The sequence below is a fragment of the Notechis scutatus genome, chromosome 4, assembly GCF_049901735.1.
Source record: "Notechis scutatus isolate UNSWTSFEM ecotype Mainland chromosome 4, rNotScu1.2, whole genome shotgun sequence".
In the NCBI taxonomy this organism is placed as follows: Eukaryota; Metazoa; Chordata; class Lepidosauria; order Squamata; family Elapidae; genus Notechis; species Notechis scutatus.
This window is the reverse complement of record NC_142012.1, coordinates 99,745,291-99,765,378: the sequence shown is the minus strand read 5'-3', so window position 1 is coordinate 99,765,378 and position 20,088 is coordinate 99,745,291. Positions and strand designations below refer to the sequence as shown.

General features: G+C 36.7%; 1 protein-coding gene across 13 annotated transcripts in view; it reads left to right on the top strand.

Moving 5' to 3' along the window:
- EXOC6 (exocyst complex component 6) overlaps positions 1–20,088 on the top strand; it is a 101,917-nt gene that overhangs the window by 50,120 nt on the left and 31,709 nt on the right. For 8 of the 13 annotated variants that reach the window (XM_087964211.1, XM_087964209.1, XM_087964214.1 and 5 more), the window contains exon 18: positions 4,637–4,816. In XM_087964211.1, coding sequence (XP_087820337.1) covers positions 4,637–4,816 — 180 coding nt within the window. Of the gene's footprint in view, positions 1–4,636; positions 4,817–11,175; positions 11,206–20,088 lie in introns of all 13 variants that reach the window. The other 5 variants (XM_087964208.1, XM_087964207.1, XM_087964212.1 and 2 more) reach the window with 1 other exon arrangement.

Here is a 20,088-nt window from a genome sequence, read left to right as displayed (position 1 = left end):
CTTTAGAGACTATAAAACTAGGTTTGTAAAACTTCAGACAGCTAAGTTTAACTGTACTGACTTAGAAGTAAGGCCCTCTCTGTTCAGTAAAATTATTCCAATTAATTAAATATGTATAAGATTGAAAATAAGTTCTTACAGGAGATTTATGCAAGGAGTGTGTTTGTTTCTGTGCCTGCGCATGCATATCATTTATCAATTCATGCATTTTTATGACCTTATCCTAGAATAATAGTTTCAAAACCATCCATTTCAAATGTAGTTTATCATATCATATTGTTTTGAGAAGATTCCAACTTTATATTCTTTGGATTCATGGAATTAGCTGCATCGTCTTCTGGCTCCTACCCTAACATGGGTATTATTTTAATACTTTAGATAATGACCTGTATTTACTTTAGATAATGATCTGTGGAATAACAATGCAAAAAAGTGGTCTATGTTTCTCATTTCTGAACCTAATTGTGCAAATTTGGAATGTTTTCTTTCACTGACATTTTTTTAAAAGTACACAAAAACAGGCATCAGTTAATTCCCTAACAATTACATCTTGAGTTTCAAGTAATTGCCTTACTGTGTATACACCCAAACAGAGCAGGATTTTACAGACCAACAAACTAAAAAAGGATTATTCCCACCGAGAGTAATTCTGTCTTCAGCACTTTTATTTTGTAACTAAATCTAAAATGATACCTATCAAATTCCTGCATTAGTTTCTGTCATCAAGGTTAAAGGATGATAGGATAAAGAAATGCTCAAGGGATTAACATCATGCCTCTTGTATTTTCTGAGTTGAAAAAGTAAGTCTAATCCTCACGTTTTCAACCTTCACAAGTCAAAGCAAAACAAAGCAAAACTGAAGTACAATCATAAGCATAGTTGTATCCTCACAGAGCGGTTGCTTTACTTTGCTTAGTGGCCAATTACATTGTAGTCACTAAACCAGGACTATACATGGCTGCTTCCTAAATATTCTGCACACAAGTTATATTGCTTCAGCAGGCTTTCAGCCCTAGCTTATTTCAGCGTTTTCCTTCCTTGGACTATTGAAGATTCCTCTAAGTATTTTGTAGGAGTTAGAATCCATCCAGCAATCTAGAATCCTGATATATGTGCTGGTAGCCTTTACAGCAAAAATAGGGATGGTGAAAATGTTTAGTGGGCCTTCCCCACATCTCAAGCCTGTATGTGAGGGGAGGTTCCTTTAATGTCCCCCATTACTTCAAAAACTAAAATTAAAATAAAATATGATCACTATGGAAGCTGCTCATTTTCATATGCCAGAAAGCAGTTCAATTCAGAGATGGAGGGTTTCCTTCCTTAAATTGTAGAAAAGATCACAAAACACATCCTTGAGGCAATGTCTCCCTCGCATGTATCTCACATGTGTTGTTTAAGGATTTGTTTCAAGGGAAAAAAGAATCCGGAAGACCCTGGGGTCTTTTATTGTCTCTTCTTACCTTTCTTTTAGTCTTTCAATTAATTCTTCATAGAATCTGAGATATTCATGTTTACTGCTAATTATATGAAGACCAATAAATCATATGAGGGAAAACCTAATTCATTTAAGCTGTATTATAACTGCTTCAACTTTCCTATCAGAGCTTTTTTAATTATATCAGCTAAATCAATATGCTTCAGATGCGTTGGGCAATTGGCATTACCCTCCTCTCAATGCCTGGAAAAACCTTTTGCATAATTCTCCTTAGGCAGCCATAAAGTATACAACTATGTGAGAAAAGAACAAGTCGGATTTCGCTGTGGAAGGTCCTGCTCATAAACTTAAAGATAATAATGAAACTTTATGAAATAACATAGAACATTGCATTGAATATTAACATCCGCTGACCATTAATTTTATTGACTTTAAGAAAGCATTTGATAGTGTCCACCAAGAATCTCTCTGGCAGATCCTATATTTATACAATGTACCAAAGGTCTTTATTATTATCTTTAAGGACTTATACCTATGATTAAACTGCTATATTAAGACCAAATATGGCCATATGGATGTCTTTGAAATTACTACCAGAATTAAACAAGGCTATCTATTCTATCCCCACTCCTCTTCCTCGTGGCCCTTGATGATCTTAGGTCAGGGGTGTCAAACTCAATTTCATTAAGGGCCGCATCAGGGCTGTGGTTGATCTCTGGGGGCCGGACTGGGCGTGGCCAACTGGGTGGGCATGGCCAACTAGGTGGGCATGGCCAACTAGGTGGGTGTGGCCAACTGGGTGGGCGGGTCAGCTTGACACCACTCCCCAAACTGCTGGCATGTTTCCTCTTTGCACTGGGTAGAGCGGGCTGAAGCCATGCTGGCCCAATGTTTCCTCTTCGCATTGGGTAGACCAGGCTGAAGCCATGCTGGCATGATGTTACCTCTTTGCATTGGGTAGACCAGGCTGAAGCCATGCTGGCCCAATGTTACCTCTTTGCATTGGATAGACCAGGCTGAAGCCATGCTGGCATGATGTTACCTCTTTGCATTGGGTAGACCAGGCTGAAGCCATGCTGGCGTGATGTTACCTCTTTGCATTGGGTAGACCAGGCTGATGCGACATGGGCCGGCCCCTTACATTTTCCAGGATGGCCCCATGGGCCGGATCCGACCACATTGTGGGCCAGATGTGGCCTGTGGGCCTTGTGTTTAACACCCCTGTCTTAGGTGATGAACATCATGCACCCGGAAAGGCATTCATTATTCTGAAGAAGATCAGGCAACCTGGATTTTGTAGATGATATTGCCTTACTTGGGGAAGATGAGACAAATGTACAACAAGTGACGACTGCCTAGGATGAGGAAGCAACCAAAATTGACCTCAAGATAAGTGTTGAGAAATCGATGATATGTTTGTGAGCTTCACCACACAGATATGAGGAAGCACACTCAGGTCACAGTGACTTGAGGAAATAGAAAGGTTTATCTATTCGGTAAGTACAGTCACCAGAAATGGATATGCAGAGACAGACGTCAGGTGATGCTTGGAAAAGCAAGAGCTGTTTACCGAGGATAAATAAAATCTGGTCCTTGTTGTCTATATAACTCTTGTCTATACCACTAAATTCTGTTTGCTCACCTCTATGGTGATCAGCCATTTGTGCCAGTGAGACCTGGAGGGCATCAGCAAGTATTAATTAACAAGAGACTTGATGCCTTCCAAAAACAATACCTTTGCCGAATCCTAAAGATTCGCTATTTTGACCATATTACTAATGAAGAAGCGCACCACAAGAGTTTTTCCTGCAAATTACATAACACTGTCACACACAGAATACTCCAATTTGTAGGTCGTATTTTCCACAAGGAGAACAATCGAATCCCCTAGATGGCAATGAGATGGACCGCCTGTTGCCAAACAACCAAGAAGACACTTTCGAAATACATGGTGAAAAATGTTCATGGAAGACCTAAGGACTCTAAACATCACATGGGAAGACATTGAAGTATTCACTCAAAACTGTAAATGCTTGAGATCCCTTGCTACCTGATATAATAGTACAGGAGGATCTGAAGCTACTGTTAACGTGTTGGGCAATAAGTCCATCATCTCGCATGAGCAAATCAGTAATCAAGCTGATTGAGGATGATGTCCAACAGTCCAATACAACTGGAAGGCACCAAGTTGCAGAAAGTTATTTGAGCTGCTTGTTGTGATTCTTCTGCAGAAGTTGGTCATCTTTAGAATCAAATATTATTTTGATGAAAGTTCTGAAAAACAACTACTGTCAATAAAACTATTATTTTATTTTCACCAATAAAAAGTTTTTTTGGGCCCTTTGATTTTGTTCTGTAGGAATTTGTAATTTGTTCCATATGTATAAGTAGTACCTTTAATGTAGTATCTACTATATAATCTATATTATTGCTGTGTGGCTGTCATTTGTGACATCTGTATGGGATTTCGCTAAGGAACTCTGGTTTCTCTGGAACAGATTTAGGTTAGGTACAGGTTGTTTGAAAAGGTCCCACTTATATACAAAACTCAAGAGCAGAATACATGGCAATTTCATCTCAATGATCTCTTTAAGTTTTCCAACTTCTTGATTCTAGTTCTGCTTTGTATATAATTGCACTGTTAGCAGCCTACTTGGTCAATAATTTTCTACATCTAGAAATATTTTGTCATTTACTTAAAATGTTAAGATTTTAAAACTGTAGAATGATGTCGTAAAGAATAGTGATAAATAGTAGATTGATAGCGATCCATGGCCCGTTAGGACCTGGGCCGCACAAGTGGCAAGCAAGCAAGTGAAGCTTCATCTGTGAATGTGTGAGATCTAGGTTGCATGCAAATTCCCCTGCCTCCTACACATATGGTCTGTGGAAAATTTATCTTCCATGAAACTAGTCTCTGGTGCCAGAAAGGTTGGGGACCACTGCTTTATAGCATATGGTGGCTATCTTACAGATGCATATAAATGTATTCAAAATGAGTCAAAGCATTAAGCATCATGTTCCTTTTGGAGTAGAATTTGACTTGGTAGTCGACTTGTTTTTAAATACCTTACAATTTGAATTTTAAAAATCAATTTTCCATTTTTCCTGGCCCACAACTGCTGTTTACAGAATTTACTTCAAACAATTATCCTTAAGTTAGTAATGCTATACTGCTATTTTATTATCTGTTCTTTTCAGGATGCAAGACATGCTGCTGAAGGGGAGATTTATACGAAACTGAATCAGAAGATTGATGAATTTATCCAGCTTGCTGACTATGATTGGACAATGATTGAGCCTGATGGGAGAGCTAGTGGCTATTTAATGGATCTAATTAATTTCTTGAGAAGCACCTTTCAGGTTTTTACTCATTTGCCTGTAAGTATAGAAAATCAAATCTACAATAGTTCACTTTAATTTCTACATATCTAAGGACATAGATGAGAGGAGAAAGTCCCCATCCCTGGAATGCAGAAATGCAACACCTACATAGGAGAAATGTAGATTAGTTTTATCCTTTTTCTTCTTCTTCTGTTTGGCTGTGAAAAGCAGTTTGAAAGCATTGGCTCCTGTTTTAGTTCAATCTCAGTTAGCAAGGCAATCCTGGGTGAACTACCTTGATAAATAATGGCTGCAAATGGCTTCTTTTAGGTAATCATATTTAAGATGAACTAGCAATTATCCGAATCTGGATGATTTAGTAATCTGGATGACTTTGATTAATCCAAAGGGGAAATCAAAATGTCTTGTGGTCTTGCACTTTCAACAAGACCAAAAGAAGGGAGAAGGTCTTTCTTGTTTTTGTAATCTTAAACTAAGGGTTTAGTGTTGCTTCTAAGCAAGTCTGTGATCAGCTTTGGGACAGAAGGATAAGATAACAACTGAAATCTTAGAGTAATAATATCAACAAGAAAGTCAACTACTATGCTCAATAAATCAAGGATATCCCTGTCCTATTCAGTTTCTTCCCTTTTCCATTTGTAGTGAGCACTTGGGGGCAATTAGATAATTTTACACTGTGGACTTACTGACGTACTTCTTTTAGACAGTCATGCGTATTATTTGGGAACAGTAATCACTTATTGTAGAATATCAATAAATAGTAACATAGTAAAATGAGCATTTGTTTTTAAGCGTTTTTTAAAAAAAAACTCTGGCAGGGTTCTGGATAGTCAATTGGAGGCCCCCATTAAGTCCAGCCACAATAGTGTTATTGAGTTACCAGGATTCACCCTCTACTCAACAATAACTTAGAATTAGTTAATGGCATTCCATATTTCCTTTAGCAATAGAAAGAGGTGGAAGTCTTTGAGTTCTCTACCCATTTTCTGCTTCTTATGAATGGTTGAATGTCTCTAACAGCTCCTATCAAATGGGACCTGTTTTTAGACCATTAAAAGCAACATACAATATGTGCTATATGTTATCTATATACTATGAGGACTGGGAGGGGTAAAATAAGACTTCTGAAGCATTTTTATATATCTGTAAACTCTAAAAGGTGTTTTTTAAAAATATAGACACTATATACTTGAATATTTTTATACACACACACACACACTTTTATTTAACATTATCTGGTTCACTGTAGGGGAATGTGTATTAAAACCACATTCACAGGTATGGTGTAAATGGTCCTTGCCGGTCAATGCTTTAGATTTTGTGCATTATTTGAAACTTTTTCCCTTACAAGTTTTATTTCCCATTTATTCAGAAATCCGGGTTATGATTTGATTATTTTTTTTGTTAGCATTATTGGATCAGATATACTGTGCCTCAGTTAAATGAAATTATCAATGTGATGTCTTGGTTGTTCGTCTGGACTCTCTCATTTTGTCTCCTACATTTTTTTTTCATATCTTATGTGAAAACACCCTATGGATCAATCAATATTGTTCTGGAATTTTGAGTTAGGAAAGACTTTGCTATTATTTCTAAATATATACAGTAAATCTATGATGCATCTGTAAATAGTAAAACCTGTTAGATTGCCACGATTTTCCCCTTCAGCCACTTTGGAGGTGAGAGACAAAGGACTGATACTTAAACAGTGTAGTTCATAGAATAGCTCTATATGAAGATTTCTACAGCTAACAGGTAACAGCTGTGGTGGCACAGTGGTTAGAATACAGTACTGCAGGATACTTCTGCTGTTGCCTGCAATTTGGCAGTTCGAATCTCACCAGGCTCAAGGTTGACTCAGCCTTCCAGCCTTCCGAGGTGGGTAAAATGAGGACCCAAATGCTGACTCTGTAAACCACTTAGAGCGGGCTGTAAAGCACTGTGAAGCAGTATATAAAACTAAGTGCTATTGCTGACACTTTTTTCTCTTTTCAAGACCTGTATTGATGCACATTCAACCATGGCTATTCTGCAACTTTTCGGCAGAATCTGTGGGATGAAAGCTCATGTCAGTGTGTTTTGAAGATGGCAGAAATAGGGCAGATTGAGTGATCTCAGGGCAGCTATCCAGTAGGAAAATGAAGTTGAACACTTCTATCTGAGAATTTATTTGGAAATTTTACCCAAATCTTTACACAAAGGAGAATGAAGGTGTAAACTGGACTATGTCATTTTAAGTCGTGTATAGAGATATGTTTTTATTCCCAATTTGGGAAAAAAAAACTACCATAGTTCAGAAGAAAAACAATTTAATTCCAAACATTTTCTTCTTATGAGTTATTTTTATGCAGGAAGATATCAAATATATGATGAAAACATACAGTATGCTCAGAATACAAAACATGTTCCCATGCTTGAAAATGCAATAAAAATGATTTATTCTACGAAAAACAAGATTAGAATTGATGTGAAGACTCACTCCTCTCTGGATAAGTGAGAAACCTTTATTCGACTATATTTCTTCATATTCTTTGTAGTTGGAGTTTGAGAGCCTATTCGATTTTCTGCTGAGAACATCCCAAGTAGTTGTGAATGAAAAAACGTTTAATCTCCAGAGAATGAATGAACATGTGAGAAACCTTCGGTATAACCCCACAGAACACGCACCTAAGGGAATTTTAAGGAGCGCCCTTCCCCCCCCCCCCCCCCCCCCCCCCCCCCCCAACCCCCCCCCCCCCCCCCCCCCCCCCCCCCCCCCCCCCCCCCCCCCCCCTCGCCACCCCCCGTAACTCCCAACAGGCGCGCAGCCCCCCCCACCCCCCCCCCCCCCGCCCCCCCCCCCCCCGCCCCCCCCCCCCCCCCCCCCCCCCCCCCCCATTCTCCCCCCCCCCTTGCGGTGGAGGGCGAGAACGAGCGACCAACGGCTTCGTGCTCCCCCCCTCCATCAGAAATTACTTGTCTATCTTGGGCTGTATTTTCTTCTAGGATGATCAACAAATCTACAGGCTCTTCTATATTCTCCCAGCATATTCTGCCTAAAAACATTTTAACTGGGAAGATAGAGAGGTTTTCTATGTGCAATATACGTTCAGGAGTTCAACTCTCCCTAAAGCCCTACCTTTAGTATGTGGAAATACCATATACAGGAAGTCCAACTGATTCAGAATAGGAACTCAGATTTATGATTTTCTGAAATTTCACAGAAATCATAATAGCAATAACACTTAGACTTGTATACCACTTCACATGCTTTACAGCCCTCTCTAAGTGGTTTTTAGAGTCAGCATATTGCCCCCAACAATCTGGGTCCTCATTTTACCAACCTCGGAAGGATGGAAGGCTGAGTCAACCTTGGGCCTGGTGAGATTTGAACCGCCAAATTGCAGGCAGTCAGCAGAAATAGCCTGCAGTACTGCATTCTAACCACTGCGCCACCTGGGCTCATAATGCTGAATGATTGGTTTTTCTCATCAAGTAAATATAGGGCTTACAGGGGACCTTTGTATATTTAAATAAGATGATTTCCTGCTTTACTCTCCCTGCAAATCACCTCCCATAACAAGGAGTTTTTTAACTTCTATATGGAAATAAATACAGTATTTTGGTTGGGATAGGGGGATAAATAATGGCACACTTAAGATAACACTTTGATTAACTCAGAAGTTAATTAAACTCAAGTTAGTAAAAACTTGAGTTACATTTAAAATATTGAAATATTTCTCCTAGGCACTTAGCAATTACAGAAATACAGATCTTTCAGTGTATATGGCACAAATGGAACATCACCTACTACATCTGAAGCAAGGCCCTATCTGCTCTTCTTTTGTTTATGACCTTAATTTTTATTGATAACAGTATGCGTTTAGGATATTATATACATCAGAACAGATCTTGAAGGTGTAGATTTTATCAAGCAGTGGCTTTGCTATTGTGTGAAGTAAGTAAAATTTCCGTGGCTCCTCATTTCTACTGAATCCTATTCCAGACCCCCTGAGATCAGTCACAAATCAATCTAGCTTCACTTAGAGAAGCATTTTTATTAATGGTTTCCATATGTAGAAAAATTATATCTGGAAATTTTTCTAGAAAGCACGGATAATACCCATGAATTGAAAAAGGTTGAAAATGGTAACTTAACTATGCCAGTAAAATCAACAAACATTGTAAATAAAACCATGGAAATTGACGTCAACTAAAAATAAGGAATAACGGTTTATCAATTTGAAGACAAGAAATCCTTGAGTAGTTAAGTAGTTGGAAATTTTTAGCATAACATATTCAGCCATAATTTTGTTTTACTTGTGCCTATTTACATCTTCAGAATATAATATGATTAATATAATGGCCCCACCGAATTAAGGTTTTAGTTGGAATTCTCTTCTCTTCTTTCAATAGAAAAATTTTAAAATATGAGGGAAAGTATAATTTTTCAACTTTTGACTAAGAAATGAAATTTGAAATAGCAATAATCCAAATTATGTATGAATATCAGAGTTTTTTAATACATACCAGTGTCTTCAAATGCTAGGCTGAGGACAAATCTTTCTGAAGAAGGTTTACCTATGTGCTTGTTAAGAGCTGACAAGAGTTAATGTATCAACTTGATGGCACATCGTCATTATCAGTGATTTAGGGTACTTTGCAACCAAATATATAATATATAATAATATAATATAAATATAAAATAATATATAATTTGAAGTTTGTATACATTTTAGGATTTGTGGGTTTACATTTATATTCAACTAAAAAGGAATTTAGTAGCAAAGTTATGAAGCCATTTTTTATAAAATTAAACTATAGTTGAAGGTAGTCTTCCCATAACTGATACTCTTGAGGTATGTTGAACATTATTCTCATTCAAATGCAAATTTTGAGACTTGTAGTCCAACATGTCTGAAAGGCTCCAGAACAGAGAAGGATGATCTAAGGTTAAAATTATACACATAGCTATTGTGATATAATCATTCTTGGTTTTTATTTACTTTGTTGCATTTCCTTTTTCTGTGTTCTCACTTGATAGAAAAACACTGATGTTTTAAAAAATAAAGTAAAAGACAATACTTGTAATGAAAACAAGCAGCTTTTAAAACTTTGTTAATTACTGTAACAGCAGACTATTTTTTATGAAATTTTACTTCAGATTGTCACAAATGTCTTAAGTGTGTTTTAAAAGTAAAAGACCTTAAATAGGACTTACAATAACCATGAAGGATTGGATCACAACAGGGGTGGGATTCTACTGGTTCGCATCTATTTGCTAGAACCAGTTGTTAACATTCTAAGCAGTTCAGAGAACCGGTTGTTAGAAGAAATTATTTGCCTAATCCTGTAAGGAAGGCAGGAAGGAAACATTCTGGTGTTGCTTACAGAAACTGCCTCTCCGTTAACCCTTATTACATTCTTGGCAGGACTAGACTTCCTGTCTATGGAACTTCTCTGGAGTTTTTTTTTCCTCCTTTGCTGGTACTTTGCTTGTGTGGAGTGACCATTCAAAGTTACAATGGCACTGAAAAAAGTGACTTATGACCTTTTTTTCACACTTACGACTGTTGCAACATCCCCACAGTCACGACAGGCCAGGCGAGGAGAGGCATGCCTCGATGTGAGTGATGTTGAGTTGGCCATGCCCAGCCAGTCACATGACCACCAAGCCACGCCCACCACCTAAGCCACACCCACAGAACCAGTTGTTAAAAAATTTGAATCCCACCCCTGGATCACAAGTAAATGTGAGTGGAAAACACTTGCACACAAGCATCTTAAAATAACTAGATGAGTAATCCTTTGGTTGATGGCATGTTGTGGAATTCTCTTCTGGAGAATTTTGAAGATTGGAGCTTTAAAGCTGAGGGTGGGGCTAGCACTCTGTTGCTAGAAGAGAGGGGCTTAAATCCCCCCCAATGCATGTGAGGATACCATCTATAGCAATTTGGATCTATTCAGTTTCTGAAGTTGTCATACTAATTGAATAGATGCTCAATTTTTTTCAAGTGGCACGCCAGATAAATCTTTCCATTCATTTGGAAGAAACACAACCTTATGCAGAATATTTTAATGAACTGTGCCTTATATTATTCTTTAATATGTCTGAATATCAGTTAAATCCGTAAATTAAAATAAAATTAGATTAATTGGTGGGGTACCTGTTAGGCTTTTACCGATTACATGCAGGGTTCATTTGACCTTATCAAAATGAGATAAAAACCATTCACATTTCAAATCATATTTTTAACTTGCTGAGATGTTAGGAAATAAAGCTTAGAAATAGGTGTTATTTATTTTCTTGAGGCTCCTAGCATCTCCCTGCCTCTGTTACTCAAATGCAATTTAATGTTGACAAGTGTATTTTAATTTACTTTCTGTTTTGATTGCCTTGCTGATTTCATTCTCAGAATAACAACAATGACTATGCAGCCATGTCGGTAAGTAGATTGCAAGCTCAAGAAAAGCATGCCCTTGGAAAACTTAACTATGGACTGCCTGCAGGCTTATTGCTTTAGTATTGAGTGACTTATTATAAAGCCCTCTATTTGGTTTGATCTGACTGACTGCTAAGTTGTATAGCAGCATGCAGAATCCAAGTTGAAGACTAACCCTGGTCTTTTGGACAGAAGGCAGAAGGAACCTGTTAAAATCTCATAGAAACATGATACGGCCTGTGTTGCATCTGAAATGAGATCATTCAAAGGAAACTTTTAAGACCTCTTGGATTTGAGGTCAGGTGTCAAAATGCAACTATGGGGATATGCATACGAAATCAGGTTAAAATGGCCAGATAGTGGCTGAGAATAAAGAGCTGGTGAAAGTTTTAGCCTCTTTTAAAAACATAGTTTTTGAAGTGAGGAGAATGTCTGTACCCAAATGTATTTCATAAAGATGATGGATTGCTTTAAAGGATATGTGCCCCAATTATTTTCAGGTCATCAGCTTATTTTAAGTATTCTACTTTAGTCCAACACAATATTTGCATTTTGACAAACAATTGCAACTTTTAAATAGGCAGAATCATTTATATTAATGCATAATTGAATTCTATCTGCCTAGGTTGCATTGTCTAAGTCATATTTATTTCAGTTGATAGTATTTTTGCATAATTTTCAGTATCCACACTGTAATTTAAAAACAACAAGTTACTAAAAAGTAAAAAAAAAAAATCATGATTCAGATATGTAAAATTAAAGCAACCAAATTTAATGGTTGGGAGCTATGTAAAATGTTTTCCTGAATATTTTAAGAGTTGGAGAAAGAATTGGAGGAAGCTATAGTATCACCTTCACATTTAACTATCTTTAGTAAATGCTTAATAAATGTAATTTGATGCATTTAAAAATAAGCAAAAATTAGGCTGATGAGATTAACAGTTTAAACCAAATGTTAGTGGTATAAATGGGGAGCAGGAAAACTGATCTATTTACTACTCTTGATTAAATAATTCCTTTCACTCTGCCATTGTGAAAACTGATATATTAAAGACAAGATGGCCAATAATGATGAGGCAACATGTAATGAGATTACTGCAGATATGCAGGAATATAAAGTAATAAAGGAGTGGATAATGTGAAACAGAGTGCTAGCTGACTGACAGACCCTTTTATATACTCATGGTCCTAAATTGGCTGCTTTCAGATGCTTTGAAATTAATTCCATTGTATCTAAGAAAATGTGCTTGTTTTGAAGAGTTTTTGACAAGTACATTTGGAAGGCGCAAGTAGACGTCTGTGCTACACAATAATAAATAAAATTTGATCATGAAGCAAAATGACTGCTTTTCCAGTTGTTTATCATTCTAGCAAATATATTTGATTTCAGGAACTAATTCACATTGCAGTTTTAACATGGGCACTTCCAAGTTTTGCACTTGTATGCTCTATCAAGCAGCTTGAATTTCAGACAGAGCTGCAGTTACAGTATTTGCCTTTTAAATTTGAGAAATGGCATATGCCAGCTTTAAAATGAAACCTTGCTTGCATTAAGCAGAGGCTGCTGTTTTAAGCATTATACTTGTAAATTGGAAATATCAAATAAGTTATTACCTGAAACAGTTACTTCTATTGCTTTATTCAAGTTTTATCGATTTCTGCACTTTATTCTATAGCTCTTACTTTTTGGACATGTCCCTTTTATAGATAGCAATAATGAAGCTAAAGTATTTAGTTAAATACTATATTTACAAATGCTAAAGGTTTTGCTTCAGTTGTTTCTGTGACTCAAAATTTCCCACTTATTTTTTATGCTGTCCTATATAAATGGAAATCTGTACCAAGACTTATGGATTAATGATCTGTTCCAAGAGAGATAGATTCTTATTTGCTCAATGCACATATATTTCCTTTAGGAATAAAGTTTCTTGCTTCCTGTTAAACGAATTCAAAGTTGACACTTATTCAAGATAAATGTCAATTGTTATGATAATCCTTGGGTCTGAGATTTTGCTCCGATAGCAAACATTTATGAGAATATGTTTTAATTTACTAAAAGATTATTTCTAATTTGAATTTTATGAAGAATAGGTTTAGTATTTTAGGAAATGTATTAGGTCATCCTAATCTTGTTAGTTGGATATTTTGGATCCAAATGGATATATCCATTTTTTAGATAGATAGATAGATAGATAGATAGATAGATAGATAGATAGATAGATAGATAGATAGAGATAGAGATCTCCATTTTGAATTTTAATCAGATAAAATTTGAAACATTTTATAGGCTGTTTTTGTGTTTTAATATTAAACCCAATATTTTATTTATCCAGAATTCCTGCATGAACAAGATGACAGTTCCAAAAAAATAGATAAATAAATACTACTACAATGGTTAGTTAGTTAAAAAGAAAAAGAAATAAAGGAGAGGGAGTCCCTGAAATACTAACCCATATTATTTTATATTGCTCATATTACAAAAATGTTCAGTTCAACTAAAGTGTCCCAGCTGCCTTTAATGCCTAAAGGTGAGCTAGAAATTCACTGTCTCCTGGTTTCTAGCCCAGCACTTCAACCACTACACCAAACTGGCTCTCAGTATGTAGCACTATACATTTCTTAAACAGTTGCACAACCTCCGGATTCAGTGTAGAAAATGTGTAATTATCAATAGGACAAATAATCAGCATATAAGCAATTCATATTCAATTCTATAAGATTATTATATCCAAAATGTCCTCTGATTTGAAGATTGGTAAATATAATTTGCTTGAGCATCCGAGTCCATTTGTATAACAGAAGATAGGTGTGTTGGGGGGGTTGGAGTGGAGAAGAATTTGTGGAAAGAAAAAGCCCCCAACTATTTCTTAAAACATTAAGAGATGCCCAATAAATTAATTTTGGTGCATTTTTGATTATACAAAGCACTTTTCACAACAGAGCATGTTCCAAATATACTCGGTTCTGGCTTTCCCTTCATACATATCCATGCCGGCTATTATGGCCAAGCAATTTGCAGAATATTCAGTTACATAAAACTAATGCACAGAATTGATCATGGCTGTCTTCACATCCTTCTTAAGCTTTTATTTATTAGTCCTGGTTTGCTGAATATTAATTTATTACAAATGCTTGAATCTTGTGAGTCTTTAAGTGCCTTACAGCTAATACATTATGATTACCAAATAAATAGTATCGTAATAATAAAAATTACGACTCATCACCAGGATCATCTCAGTTTTGGTATATCTTACTTCAGTCCCCAAATGCATATTTAAAAGCAGTTTTTAAAAATAACTTCTTAGGAGTGAGGGCGTAGATCTTTTGTCCATTTGAAGGACATTCCACGAGAGGGATCTTCTAGAAGGAACACTCATCTGAGGGTCCCTTGTGAGTCATTATGTTTATAGAGGGCAGGGATTCTCGCCAAGCACTTCCTGCAGACATCCTTTGGATCAAGTGGTCTTGAAGGTGACCTGGCTCCAAACCACCTGGAACTTTATGGTTGATCACCAACACAAACTGGCAAATAACCCAGATTCTGCAACAGTAGTATTATATGATGATGCCAATTTTTTTTAAATTCATATGTGGGCACTGCATTTTGCACTCATTGACTTATTCATATGTTCATCCCAATTGGTACATAATTTATCTCTGCTTTATATTTTATTGGAAATATCATTTCTAATTTATTATGTGGCTTGGTTGCCTTGCGCTGTGGCATGATGTCATGCTGGACACATGACCACAGAAACATCTACAGACAGCACTGGCTCAATGGCTTAAAGAAACCGAGATGAGCACTGTCTCCTAAAGTCGGCTACAACTTGCAGGGTAAAACGCACAGGGACTTCTTCCTCCTTTTGGTTGTGCATCATATCTTCTACAAAAGCAACTTGTTCCCCAAGTACACCTTATAAGATAATGTGGGGAAATATTGTTTGTTATCCGAACAATTTTTCAATATTATAAAAGACATCCATATGCTGGAAAGAGAAGTAAATGCGCAGAATTCTTCATTTGTGTATTTCTTGGTCTAGACCAGGGGTCGGCAACCTTAAACACTCAAAGAGCCATAAAGGTCTTAACTGAAAGCCCCTCCATTCAATTCTGGAGCTGACCAGAAGTCCAGTTCCCCCATCATAAAGTCTCCTCCTAGTGCGCCATGCTCTCCCCCCCAAACCGGAAGCTCTTCTCAAAATTGTGGCACTGACTGGCGACAGGAGCCACAGCAGAAGGATGAAAGAGCCACATACGGCTCCAGAGCAGTGGGTTGCTGACCTCTGGACTAGACTTTATAACCAAGACAATTTGCTGATTGGTTTTCTATTTCAAAATTGTTATCAGTGCTTGTGGACCATTTGTCCTGTGTTGGTTGGTTTGTTGGTTAAGTGTTTTGTAGGATACGTTTACCTTCACAATATAAATCTTCAGAAATAAAGATCAACAGATGTTTTTAATGCAGGGTTGTCAAACTCACAGCCTGCAGGACGGATGCACCATGCCGACGCCCGGTTTAGTGAAGGGGAAAAAAGTTGCAACATGTCACGTGATGATGCCGTGATGACACGAGTTTGACACCCCTGTTTTAATGTGAAAATTTGTAACTATGGCAGTACATTCAGTCATCAGTTCTTATGTGGTTTGGAATCAAACTGAAAGACTTCAAACATTCTGAAGATTTTTTCCCCTTAAATAAATATTAAAATTTGTTTGGAAAAATTTGATTTTGGGGAAATAAATGAGATTTAGTATGTGTTAAGAGTCTTTTCAGGATTGCTTTATATAAATAGTATCCACAAGCTGTTCTTGGTGAAATCTGTCCTTTGTCCAAAAGATCACAGTTGTGTATCTAAAAAAGCCTGACTACATATTTCCTTATTATGCATTCATATAAAAACATCCTCATATTTTTAGTCAGCCAATCAACTTTAGGTGCTTATACAATTTCATTTTGTACAGAAGAGACACTGCGTTTATCAGCTATTGTCCAACATAGTGGCAAACATATTTATCATTAACAAAAGTTACATTTTCTTATCATTGATCAAACTAAGTTTTAATTCTTTCCATCGCAAGAATATCCACTTTAAGATACACACTTAAATATCTGAATTTGAATTTTGTATTTAAGACAGTGAAAGAAGCTTCCCCTTAATGTGTCATGTAAGATTGTTAAATTAACAATGAAGCTAGACTGTCAGAGCTAACAGACAAGTCTTGTTGTTCGCTGTTTGCTTGGGGATTGTGGACTGTGTTTTATTGTTTCTATGATTGGCAGTAAAAGCCTTATTTCACAGCTTGCAGCAGGGGGCTATTGGATAAAGTGTGATGGTGTTCTGCAAGCTATAGTCAAAAACTGTCCATCAGAAGCCCACATCGCCTACTTAGAGAAAGGACTTTCTTACTGATCCTTCCAAATGTCGTTTCATGCTGTCCTTGATTGGCACAGCCTGGCAGGGAGGATTGATGAATCTGTCACCAGCTGGTTAATTGTGTTGCTGGTCTCAGTCTGACATCAGCTCTTTGACTCTTAAGTGGCTCAATACAAAACAAATTAGGAGATTGTAGTCATATTTCTCATTCTATATGCTCTGACTTTGTTGAATGCAGTCCATAAATCATATTGACTGACATCCCGCTGAATGATGAAAGCTGCTTTTGAGACATCGAGCGTAGGCCGAGAAAGCAGCTACCACCAAGGTGCCATGGAAGGATGCATATGGCTGACCCTTTGGGAATTTCCTAAGGGCCAAATGTTTCTTTACAGCAATTGTTCCTAGGAGAAAAGCTTTGGGGCAGTACAGAAAAGATTTAACATGTCAGCAGATTCTCTTTTACAAGCGGCTTTGAAATATAAGACGTTTGTCCGAGGATTTTCTCTTTTTACCAATGTGGTCTTTAGCAGATGTGAAGAAGAGGGGAAATTCTAGGTGTTATATCTTGCAGCAGGTGTTATTTTTATGTGACAAAAGCCTTATTTCTTGTGCTTTGCAAAGGTAAAATAAAATGTAGAGATACAGTAGTTGAAACTGACAAATAAATGCAAGGATGTTAGAAGGGCTGAGATAGTAATAGCCATTATAAAATGTACTTTCTGTTGAGGAAACATCACCAATAAATTTAGTATTTATTATTACAAATGATTTGGGTGCAACTTAAAAATAATTCAAAAAGCAATATTACCTTAATGGATTCATACATGCGTTATATACAATACGTTTATTTTTTGGTTCTTTCAAACATAAAAAGTGCTTTGATAAGCCTGAGCAATAAAGAATGGAGAACTAAATTGTTCAACGTGAATTTGGATTAATAGCTTTCATAAATAACTGTATTTAACAGTTATATTTTTCAACTTGGAAGAGTTATATTTTTTAAAAAACGTTAAGTTAAATACGTTAGTGTAATTTTATATGTATATTCACATGTACACAGACCCACACAATGATTCTAATATATTATGTAGCCTTCTAGCTTATGGTTAAATTTTAGGGCTTGCTTTTTTATTTTTGCCAGGATAAAAACCTAGTTATCTCAAATAGAGATAATACAAACTTTCCCCCCTTGTGCATGTGTTTTTTTAATGCCATGACAGCAATAAGCCTGTAGTCGGAGTGCATAGTTGAAAGCAATTCTGTTGCTTCTTTGAATAGGGTGTTAGCATTTGTCTATCATCATAAAACATGCACTTGATGTACATTTATGAAACTCGACTTTGAAAAAAGCTTTGTAGCTTCTCTTGTATCATGCATTGTAACCATTACCTCGTGCTCCACGATCTGAAAGCTCTGAATGCCTATGTTGGAAGACAAACAGGAAACGGAATATAATACATCAATATATAGTAATAAAATGTTAAGTAGATTTAATTGGTTACTAGTTTGGGGATGGGCAATATTTTATTCTTTATATATGTTACATGATATATGTTTTAAATCTAAGCCAGTTTGGTTTAGTGGTTAAGGCAACCGGCTAGAAAGCAGGAGATGGTGAGTTCAAGTCTCGCCTTAACCATGAAAGCCAGCTGGGTGACTTTAGGTCAGTTCACACTCTGTCAGCCCAATTCACCTCAAAGGGTTGTTGTTGTGGGAAAAATAGGAGGAGGAAGGCATGTTGGATGTGTTCACTGCCTTGAGTTATTTCTGAAAATAATAAAGGCAGGATACAGGTAAATAAAATACTACAAAGGCATCAAAGCCAATCTGTTACATAAAACATGGGACTAATCTCACAGAGCCCTGCATTACATCAAAAGGTGCAGTTGTTTTATTAAATCAAAATAAGACTTCCAATTTGTATCTTAAATCTGTTACCTCATAACTCAGTTAAGCCTATTGATTCTTAATCTTTCCTTCTATCCCTCCCCTTCAAGGCTCTGTTTTCATTCATATTGATACCGCTCCATTTGGGGAAAAGAACTGCATGTCTGCTAGTGTAATTATGAGTGACTTTGGCAGCTGTTTAAGCATGCGAATTGTGTATTCACTTTTTATATGTTTGGTTGATAGTTGGCTTTTGGTAGTTGGCTTGTTTCAGTCACTGTATAGTTGTAGAAAATATTTCAATTTTTGAATGACCATCAAAAAGACACCTTAGAAGCAGCCCGTAGATCTTGCTTGAAGATTTATAGTAGGCACATGCTTCAAACATGATTTGGAAGAAGTACTTTGGAACTTGCGTGACCACAACACTGCTGGCGCTCATTAAAATAACCCAACTTTCTTGAAGCTTTGACAGGAGTCTGAATAACAAAATGACACTCATTAAACTCTAAGCAGCTGTATGTACTGGTAGCCTGAAAAAGGCTAGACTGTATTAATGAAGAGCAGAGAGACAAAATGTCTGCACATTTTTTCAAATAATTTTTGAAGTGTAATACAGCCGTTACGGATTACTACATATATTTCCCACAAATAAATACCAAGGAGAAAAATAGGTAGAATTTCCCAAGGCTATCCTTTTAATATTTTGTTATAGTTGGGAACAAATAAATGCTAAATTGGTTTGAAAATGGTGATTCACTTTAGTATATTGTTTTCAAGTGAGACCACTTGCTTAATCTCTTATGTATACAAGCCATAATGAGGCTCCGGGTTTGCCATTATCCCTTCTCATTTATGGAAATTCTTCTGTTTCTAATGGGTTCTTTCAACAATTCTCTTGCCACGAAAACACTTATTTTAAAAGGGCAGAATAATTGTGAAATATCTTTTATCACAGCATTTACATGTAGTCCTCGACAACCAACTGGACACTTGGCAACCAAGTTATGAAGGGCACTTTTCAACCTTTATGAACAATTACAATGTCCCGTGGTCACATTGCAAATGTTGACATTTTTTTGCTGGTTTCTAGCATATATTTTTGGTTTCTGGCAAAAACTCCCATTGGATAAAACAATTTTGTTTAATGACCATTGGTGTTCTCTCAACAATTGTGGTGTTCGCTTAACGACCACCACAAAGAAGGTTGTAAGATCAGGGATGTTTGTATGGTGACCCACTTAACAACCACCGTGACATGACCATAATTGCAGGCTCAGTCATGGTCATACACCAAGGACTACTTACTCTATAGTATAAAGTATTATATCCAGAAACACCCTTGGACTTATTCTTTTCTAAATTATTCCATCCCACCCCCACTTGAAGCTTCATATCACAAGATAAAATAAATAGATTAGTCATGCTTCATTTCTGGGGATTACATGGGCTACTCATGTGGCTTTCTCTGCAGCGGTACGAAAGTGATTTTCTCAACTTCCCAGTCTAGTGTATAGCCCTGGTATTTTCGATGATTTGTTATCCAACTAATATGTTTGGCTCTTCTTACCTTTTGAGATCAACTAGTGTCATCTCCATGGATTAACCTGATATGGTA